The sequence below is a fragment of the Platichthys flesus genome, chromosome 7 (genome assembly GCF_949316205.1).
Source record: "Platichthys flesus chromosome 7, fPlaFle2.1, whole genome shotgun sequence".
NCBI classification, from domain to species: domain Eukaryota; kingdom Metazoa; phylum Chordata; class Actinopteri; order Pleuronectiformes; family Pleuronectidae; genus Platichthys; species Platichthys flesus.
Window position 1 is genome coordinate 19,968,262 of NC_084951.1, and position 10,645 is coordinate 19,978,906.

General features: G+C 40.1%; 1 protein-coding gene across 1 annotated transcript; it reads right to left on the reverse strand.

Annotated features, from left to right (window-relative positions):
- Positions 1-10: 10 nt before the first annotated feature.
- LOC133956515 (periphilin-1) lies at positions 11-10,349 on the reverse strand. The gene is made up of 7 exons (XM_062391633.1): positions 10,111-10,349; positions 8,549-8,623; positions 8,328-8,431; positions 8,021-8,226; positions 5,405-5,463; positions 1,245-1,403; positions 11-579 (listed from the first exon to the last, which is right to left on the reverse strand). Exons 1-7 carry the CDS (start codon positions 10,147-10,149, stop codon positions 397-399), a joined length of 825 nt encoding a protein of 274 aa, XP_062247617.1. The 5' UTR covers positions 10,150-10,349; the 3' UTR covers positions 11-396.
- Between the last annotated feature and the right edge of the window lie 296 nt (positions 10,350-10,645).

The following is a 10,645-nucleotide window of genomic DNA, read 5'->3' on the forward strand; positions in this document are numbered from 1 at the left end:
ACTGCAAATATATTTTCAGCTATTTGTTGTTTAATAGGCTGTGTTCACATTTTAAATGAATGAAAAGAAAGAGATAATAAATTATCAGGTCACTTGGATTGTCAAAATATTTTTTCATTGGGAGATTTAGAGCAAACAAGCCAGTGCATTTTCCCCAATCACATTTTCAACATTAGAATAATGATGAAACGTTCCAATCAAAAACGTTCATTGTTCTCCAGTGTTGCTGGCATGAGACACAGCTCAGAGTGAGACTGTTTCCAGGCAGCAGATAATAATGAGCAAACTTATTGCAAATGAAATCCAAAAACCAGCATTGAATCACCTGATATAAAATATTGAACATTTCTACCATGAGGATCTACGCTGACACGACAGGCGGCAGCGTGTGAGCGATTAGTGCGACGGCTCTCTGGAGTCGTAGTCCTCGATGAATTTCTCCATGGCCTCCACGCAGCGCTTGCCGATGTCTCGGAGGTTCTCCTGCAGCGAGGACTGGATGAGTGGTTCCAGGGATGTCTCCTTTTCTATGAGCATCTTTGTCACGAGGCCAAACATCTGACACTCCTGATAGTACACCTGTGGGACACACACAGACACACACACGTCCAAGGTTTTAGGAGTAGGGAACATGGCATGTTGAGAAGTAGAAAAGTGTGTCCGAGAGGGAAGAGAGGAAATAACACACCACTGACTGAACAATCAGCAGAAACCTGACGTGCAGATTGTCCACATGTATTGGGTGCGAGCTTTATGCCTGTGGACATCAAGTGGGTGGAAACAATCACACGCACACACACCAAACACTCACACAAACACACATAGGTCGATGGAGCAGAGCCTCACGTGATGTCTGTCACACTGAAGACGGCATTAAAGCATGTGTTGCAGCCTCTTGTGGTCCAGGTGACCTGAGCTACACAGCCTCACTCTAACTTTCTGCTCAGTCACAAAAAATAAAAGACCAAACACAATCGATCATGTCGCTGGATGAATAAGACCCACTTTGTCAGACTCGCCAAAGTGAGGATAACAATGACAGTCGAGATGCCTCAGGCTCAGCATTTCAAAATGGATGTTGACTTTATTTTCCTGTCTCCTGTCTCCCAGCACTTTCTAAGATCTTTACTCTGACGCCCGGTCTCTAATCCCAGCTTCTCTTATCTCCTCTCCCTCTATCTGTTTATAACCATCCCTTCTCCCCAGGTATGTGTGTGCGTGTTTGTGTAATGGAACCCTCCCACCTCATCTATCTCTTTCCTCTTCTGCTGGATGGCTCTGTCTCGTGCCGTCGTCTGGCTCGCAGTTAAAGGGAGCTCCCGGTCTCTGCTTTGTTCCTTTTCTTTGCTCTGGCTACCCCTGTGGTCGCTCGTCTTGCTGTGGCTTCTGTTGCTCAGACAAACCTGCAAAAAAAAACAAAAAAAAAACCACACAAAATGAGGCAGGAGTTGGACAGTAGGAATGAGACAGTTGGCTAAAAGGATGGGTGCAAACGTTGTCGATGACTGAGCTGCTATTGACCAGGAGATGACTCAAGTGAAGATCCAGATGTCCACTTCTTAGACACGCATTCGAAATTCAGAGTTTGTTCTGGCTGCACATGTATTCAGTGGCAAACAAAATGGCCAACAAAGAGGCAGCACAAGGGAGATAAGTACAGAGAGTCAGACTGGTACCACTTCCCAATGAGGAGCAGTTCACAAAGGTTTTAAAAATCACAGACGCTTCCTTTATTAATCCTAATAAATCATGTGTTCTGGTAATAAACCACTAATGGGAACAGCATCTTGGTTTCCAGGCTGTAAAAAGCATAACCGGCTAATGCACAACACACAACGTCTTATTTATTGTCAGTATTCTAATGTTAACGATGGCGTGCACATTTAAGGTTAAAGCGGTGACTCATAATGAGGAGACCGCAGATCATTTACACTCAACTCTGCAGTTTCCCTCAGCTCTGCAGAGCCCTTCTGTGTCTTTGAGCTCTTTCTTCTTGGTTTAACTTTGAACTCTGCCAAGGTTATTTTTAACCCATCCGTTTGATTGTAAACAAGATTATCACCAAACCTGGTGGAGGGACGTGGCACGTGTCAGGGGCAGAATGTTAGGGAGCATCCATCTTAACATTGTGTTTTTTAACAATGTCCCAGAGAATATTTAATGGATCATGATGAAGAAACTGGCACACACACACCGATGTGTATGAGTGTGTTATTTGCTGCAGCTTGGTCTACTGAGTCTTTTTAGCTGTTTCACTGCTCACATCAGTGTTTCCAGACGCAGCAGGCAGCTGTTTCTAGCAAAAAAAAAAAAACACTTGTGCATGCACTACCTGCTCAGCACCAAATGGCTGACACACTAGAGAAGGTGATGACACAAATGAGGGCAAAATTAGCTGTTTTGCCGAAAACATTGTTCCAGGAAGCAGTGCAGCGGTGACCCAGCAGTTTACATATTAGCCTGTTTAACAGACATGTCTGCAGAGGAGGGGATCGTTGTTATTCCCCCTCTCTTCGTCCCTGGACTTCAGGGTTACACAAGTGCAACTAAGCACAACATCACATGAATTATGGGACAAAGTGCAGGTTGCTTATTTGCACAATGGTTGTTAAACAGTGAACTGTGACCGAGCTTTGACACACCCAGTGGCAGACAGTGACATCGCATCATTTCCTCACAGTCTCTGGTCTTAACCATAGACTGTATAAAAATGACAGGACAGCTCCCTAAAAGCGACACAAAATCATCTTGATCGCCCCCTGGTGGATGGATTAAGTAAAGGTCATAAACCCTGTCTCTTCCATGTTAGTGGATAGGAAATGGAGTCAAATGATTCTCATTTCCCCAAGTTTGGTTGTAATTGATTCATTTATGCTATAAGAACAGGGTGAAACATCATGACTGACAACTGGGACTGACCGGCATCTGAATCCGGGATATTGTGGCTCCCTTTCTGTAAATCAGCAGAAAGTTGAGACGCATTGTCCATCTATATATACAGCCTATATAGATGATTATAGTGAAGCATTTAGCAGCTAAAGAAGCCAAACATTTCCTCCGGAGATCATAAGAAGCAAAATCAGAGATAAACAAGTGACAACTGTTTGTTGCATGGCCAGAAAAATAACTCTGAATAATGCTATGTTGAACACATTTGCCAAATCAACTTTATAGGGTGATAACATTTCGATATTGTATCTGCATCTTGTTTCATTTGCTTCAGAGTAACTCAAAGTTTACTCAATGGTCTAAAATAATCACTTACCTTCCAGTCTGCAGTATAAATATTCCAGAATTGAATTCAAGAGCTAGCTAAAAACTAAATCCACTATAGAAGGACACGTCTCACAACCTGGCCACCCACTTACTTCTGCTCTATGAAGCATGAGAACCATGTTACAAAGTGGCTGAGAGTTAGAAAAGTAAGTTGCACAGACTCGTTAAAACTGGCGGTGGTTAAACGTAGATATAAATCACACTAAATAGGTTATATCTTTTTTAACCTATTACACTGTAGAATCCTAATCTGTTTAGTGCTGTGTTGGCAAAGTTGCTGAGGTGAAACATACTTTAACAGCTTCGGTAAACATGAACAACTAACAGGGCAAAGAAGGTTGTGATAATAAAAGAGCCATTAATCACGGATGTGTACCTGTGGGCAGTTCACACTAACAACAATGCTGCTGCCTGAAATATCGACTGTGGAAAAACACTCAGCCAAACTTTGATTTCTTTTGGTCTCATCACTCCAGCAGTGACCAGCTGTGATTCATCGTGTGCAGTCTTCTGCTCGCTGCGTCGGCCAAACAGCGTACGTGAGCTTTTCATTTCAGCCTTTCCTGCAGCTAAGTCAGTCTTTACTTTTCACCGAGAAACATCTCGTAGGTTCTAGAGTCATTAGTGGGTTCAGTTGTTTAGTTGATTAACAGAAGAAAATTATGAGGATCAACTTTGATCATTGATTAAATAATGTTTCAAGCACTAATCATCCTCTTGTTCCAGCTTCTTCAGTATTTTGTTTTATGAATCTCACGCTTGAGGTTTGGACTGTTGATCAAACAAAAAGAGACATTTAAAAAGTTGGTTTCACTTTAGATCATTGTAAAGGGCGTTTTCAGTATTTCACGTCCTATACTGGCAGTGGGGCTCACAAACAAGCCCCCTGCATCACACTGACTCTGACCCCCCCCTTGAACATAATTTTTAATTTATATAATATTGGCACTATCACCAATCTCTGCACCTTATCACTGCACGTGCCCATAACTCTCTTACTGTATATATTGTTATTTTTTTATTGTTGTTTTATGTTAAGTGCACCAACCACACCAAGGCAATTTCCTGTATGTGCAAATATACTTGCCAAATAAAAGAATTCTGATTCTGATTCTGATTTACTACGCTACGCAGACAGAAGTATAAGATCAACAACTTAATTGACAACCAGTAGCTGAAGCCAATATTTGTGCAATCTTTTATCAGCTTGTATATTTCACATGACAGAAAATGTAAACTACATGCACCACTAATATCTATTGTCTCTGTTAATTAATCTGCCAATTATTCTCTAATTTTAACATTTCATTTATAAAATGTCCCAAAACTGAAAAATACTACCACACTGACCAAACAGTTTCAGTGGAGGCTCAGTTAATGGAAGTGCAAAATTACTAATTTTAAAATCATATTTTATTATTACACAACCGGGAGAGATCACACAGACTAACCTAAATGTGCGTGATTTGGTTAAAGTGAGATTTCAGAGATGTAGTTTTGTGTTTTCCACTTTCTCTGAAACAGTTAATGAACAAGAGCCTTACAACTGACATTTCTCTGTATTTGATGGAGTCAGAAATGATGTCAAACTGAATATTTCAGTATCTTTGCTCAACTGTCAAATTGACAAGGAGCGAGGGCCGGGCCACAGTCTCCTGACGTCATAACCCGTCTGAGCTCACATGTCAAAAACTAAATGAACTATAAAGTGACCAGTGAATCCTTACATTTGAAAACCTGGAACCATCAAAGGTTTGGCGTTAGGGCCTGAAAAATGAAACAATCCATTTCAAAATCATTGCTGCATGATTGTGTTTTGAAAGAGCGGCCAGGATCAGTCAGTTTAATTCATACTTTCTAATTCTCAGAGAAACTGGCTTTTCATTCCCATCCCTGATGTCTTTTCAAATGTTTTCCAATTTCAAAACATTTCATCAGGAAACTGTAAAAAAAAAAAGCTCCTTTAAAATCCAAAGAAAATTGAAACTGTGTTGCCCTACATCCCTTTGACAGTTAGAAAGGAAACATGGGATTGAGTCTTTTTCAGGGAACAGAGGGAAAAGTTTATTTATCCACAGTTTTTTAACAAAATGGAAAAGCAGAGTAATCCTTCTGCTGGCGAACTTACAGTGAACTGCGGCTCCTGGTCCCTGCTGGAGACGGACCTGGGCAGGAACGGTCTGGAAGCTGGAAAACAGACAAACCAGAAGGTCAACACAACCGCACAACAAGAAAAAAAAGAACGACTGCTACATGGTACTGGGGTTTACTTATTTTTATACAGCACTGATAGATTCATCTCTATCACTTTTACAGCCTCCTAATCATCCTCTCTTTCTCTTCAGAATCAAACGAATACGGGTTTAAAACATGGGAGTTCCCCAAATGAGAAGCTAAAGTTTTGATCGCCACCTGGTGCTAAGCTGCCGTATAGGTCATAAACACTGAATACATTTTTCTCAAAGATGGTTTCTGTTTGTATCTCACTGGTGTATGTTTGAAGGTCCATTTTCCTTATTGGGTTTAAATTATTTGATGCCATTAAAACAGGGGGAAACATCAAATTGAAACATGAGACCGACTTGGGATTGGTCTAGCTCATGTTTTTTCCTATAGCAGAGCAATTTTTCTGCTAGTGAACTCTGTCTTGTCAATGTTAGTGTATTGGACATGGACCAAAATAAATTTTTCTCAAAGTTGGTTTTCTGTCTTTTTAGGTGGTTCTGATCACACTGATGTTGGATCAAGAGCTCATCTTTCATACAACTTCGGCTTTAATTAGTTATTTGATCCTATAAAAACAGGGGCAAATGTCGCGATTGACAGCTGAGACTGGCTCCCGATTGGCCAAACCTGTTTATCGACGGGACCTCATTACCACAGCTTCATCCAGTCAACGCTACAGCGCAGACTTTGGCGCCAAATGTGCGACATTGGCAGCGTTGGTATCTGGAATATTTCAGCTTCATTTTAAGATGGTGGGAGGAAGTGGAGACGTGTCGTCCATCTTAATGTACAGTCTACAGCTTCAAATCAATACAAATTAAAGCAGAACCTGCTGATATTTCATAAAATTTGCATTGCAACATTGGACTGCAGTATTCCTATGTGAAGCAGTATCTTTGTCACGGCTCATTATATACTGCTCTCTCTCTCTCTCTCGCTCTCTCTTTCTCACTCTCAGATACACACAAATCAGCGATGAGTCACCATCATCACACCATCACTCAGGCACACACACAAAAAAAAAACCTGTTCCACGCTCACACATACACAAACACACACCTCCACAGTGCTGCAGTGTGCGCACAGATACAGTGCCTGGATGCAAGATGAAAAACACACACGGACACACACAGAAGCTGCGGCTCAATTGTGAAAACAACATTAGAAACCCACTTTATACCAGAAAAACACATCAACAAAAATCTGAAACAATGATTTCATGATCAGTGTAAAAACCACGGAAACATAATCAGATTGGAGCTCCTCGTGTTCCCTGACGAGGTCATTTTCAGGTGTAAAACAAATCCCCCTGCGACCGACTCCATCGCAGTCTACATGAGATAACCTGAGGCCTTCACTGGCAGTGGGTTCACCGCTATCAGCTCCACCTGTGACATAATCCGCGTAGTGAGTCCAGGAAAAGCTGCTCAGTGATGGGCCTTATGTAACACTGGTTTGTTGCTACCACACTGTGACTATAACCACCACAAACCACAACAGCTCCAAACATTTGGAGAAAAGCGCTGCCTCTGCTTGTTTATACTGTCACCCGATGGCCATTGATCAAAGTGCAAGTAAATACCATCGAGCTTGTCGAGTATGTAAATTCTCTGGATAAGCATATATAGAATGTTAATATGTGATGAGGAGACAGTAAAACAGATCATCAGTAAATTTTTGATATTTGTAGGAGCTTGTGAGAGTGTGTGAATAAAGAAAGAGAAGTGGATATGTAGGTCTGTTTTCTACTCTACCCTACTCCACAGATTGTTTAAATGTGGATTATGTGCAGCGACTGGTTTGGCTGTTTACACATGAAACATATGAATAAGACAGTTATCTGGACAAAACCTGGGAGAAGAGAGAAAAAAAAGCTCTTCATCAACTCAACTTATAGATTTAATTATTCACATTTCCCCCCCACATGTTTTGTATGTTTTATACCAGAAGAAGATGAATGTGCTTATAAATTAGGGATGCTTGTAATCCCAAGAAGGGATGACCCAGATGCAATAGCAAGAGAAGGGTTATATTTTACATCTAGTACATGCACTTCTCTTATTGTGTTTTTTTGTTGATGAAATATAAAAAATCAAAAAAGATACAGGAAACAAAATATATAAAATATGCAAATAATAAGAGATGGGGAAAAAAAGAAAGCAAAGAAAAAACAAGACACAGACAGACTCCATCCACCTTTTGATCGCTCAGATCCAGGGCACTTCTTATTCTTATAGAATATTATTTTGAGGTTTATTGAGAATAAGCACTATACCTTATTTCTTTACTTGTTGTTTACTTGGCGATTGAACTGAAACAGGTGCGGTTCTTCCCCTAAGTGTTGCCACAAAGTTGGAATCACACTGAATCACACAAATATCGCTGTCACTAATCGCAACTAAGGAGCTCCGTCTGCCACAGACAAAAAGTACTTTTGGACATTATTGTGTGCATATTCTCTATATAAAGGTTGAAATGAGCTGGTCTGTGTGTGTTATTTTTCTGCAGACAGACTTACCTTTGCTTTGTTTTGGGCATGAACTTCCCTCAGCGCTCTCTCTCCGGTCGTACCAGCCCGCCTCCTTCTCTCGCTCCCTCTGTGCGCTGTGGTGAGGTTTGTGCTGGAAGTGGTCTCTCTGGTTGAAATAGGCCCGGGGGTTGAGTTGGTGTTGCCTCTTGTTGACAAAGCCAGGTTTGTAGAACGAGTAGTCATCCTTTGGAAAACTGCATTAAAAAGAAAAGCGTTGATAGCATCCATCATAAACCTTGGTTTTATCATAGATCATTTTAAGGCCATTTTGTTATTTTCTTTGTGTCAGTCACACCGAGGTTTGTAGAATTTCCCTCCAAACTTTGGTTTGTAGGAATTTGACATCCAGGCCCTGGGTCTGGTGGGACTCTGTACTCTTCTGATCGGCCTCGCCTCGCCCTGAATCCACAGAGGGTAAAACCATTAGAAACACGGTGGTGTTTTACAAAGAGCAGAACAATGGTACAGTCTAACAAAAGGTTGTTTTGAGACGTGACATGTAAGACCAGGCCATACCTGAGAGGGGGACAGAGAGGTGTGAGTTGGCTTCATGTCCTCAGAATCATCGCCACAGTGCCACAACTTGGGGGCCTGGAGGAAGCACGGTCAATAAGGTGTTACACTTCAGGCGGAATATGTAATTGGAGCAGAAATAAAATCTCCTAATTTGATATTTGCTTTATAGATTTTTTTTTAATATCAATGTCAAACACTTTCTGGTTCCACAGAGGTGAAGATTCGCTGCTCTTCTTTAATTGAACCTGTATTTATGTGGTCTTAGACTGTTTATCGGACAAAAGCATTTTGAAGACGTCACTTAAGGTAATGGGAATTTCTGAAATGTATTTTTCACTATTTTGGGGCCTTATCAATAATCTATGGATTAAAGATGGTTATAAGAATAATAATGTAAAAAAAAAAAAAAAGATATAATCATGATATGATAAAAAGTCTTGCGGAAACATTGTTGATTGTAGATTTTTATTTCTTTCAGTGCTACACGTACATTCTGTACATTGATGCCCTGTAGCAGGAGAGTAATGTAATCCTACGCCACACACTCCCTATAGAAAACCACAGAGTGATACATACTTCTAAAAATAGCCAACCACACGTTTCATTATGCAGCCTCTTGTGTGTGAAACTGCAGTGAAATAAAATGTATCATTAAAACCCAGTGTCTCGAAGAATAAGATCTCAGAACCAACCATCATTTTAATCTCATACGTGTGTGTGTGTCGTATTTAAGAATTGTTTTGAGATAAAAAAAAACATATGTTCATTTCAGTCGATATTGATCATTATCAAGATAATTATCCCGAAGACAGATTTTATATCCTGCGTGGAGGCTGTTCACTTAAAGAGCAAATCATTTTACACGTCTGAGGTAGATCTAGTGTTGCAACTTATCACAGACTGTGGTAAAGTTAGTTCATTCACTCTGGATCACAGGACTTTCACTTGTGAACCATCAATAAATCCCTGTTTGAATAGTAAAAAGACAAAGCCTCCTGTATTATATATGAATATTAATTATGTGACCAACTGAGTCAAAATCATAGCTGAATTGTTTTATTAGCCTAAAAAAAAGGAAAAAATTGTGTATATTATAATAGAAATATAAACAACAATTATTACTAATGATAATAAATGTATTTATTTGTTTTTACACTTTTAATATTAATATACATTTAATTATCAGACGCATTATATATATATATATATGTATATATATATACTCTCTATGATTGGTGGTGAGTATATACACTACGATTGTTGATGAGTATTTATATACGCTCTATGATTGTTTGTGAGTTTTTATATATGCTGTATGGTTGTTTGTGAGTTTGTATGTACGCTGTATGGTTGTTGATGAGTTTTTATATATGCTCTATGACTGTTGGTGAGTTTTAATATACGCTCTATAGTTGTTGGTGAGTTTTTACATTCGCTTCATAACTGTTGGTGAGTTTGTATATACACTCTATTGTTGTTGGGGGGTTTGTAGATGGTATATATGTTGTATATAGTGTATATAATATATACGCTCTGACTCTCATTCAGCTCGTGGACTTTACCTTGTTCTGATGCGCGTCCTGTGCTCGCGCATGATCCATCTCTTCCTGTTTTGCTGTTTGTTTGTGAAGAAGACCAACAAGTGCTCCAACACACCCGGAAGTAAGTGAACGACCTGTTATCGTCGGTTCATCTCCAAAGTAAAACTTTATGTCTTCAGTCCGAGCTGAGAAACTTCACCTCGCACTTTAAGTGGCTCATGAGTGTTGAAACGCAAACAAGGAAGTAGTGCAAAAAGGTTTTACTTCCTTTTCTCCACAGTCAGCCAATCAGCGTCAGGATGAGTCAGACACGAAGTAAATAAATACATGGATTCGTCTCATTGGAATTGGGACGAGCATGCGCAGTGCCGGCATCTGTCACACCTGTCCACACCTTTCTGTCGCCAGACGGTGGCGCTCTTCAACATTCAGCAGAGGAGCTGATTGACAAAGGCTGCTGGTGAAGTCACCCGCTCATTCACTAACCCCTACTTTATTTGATATGCTGACTATATTTCTATATTTATCTGTTTTTATTGCCATTTATTTTGTGTTT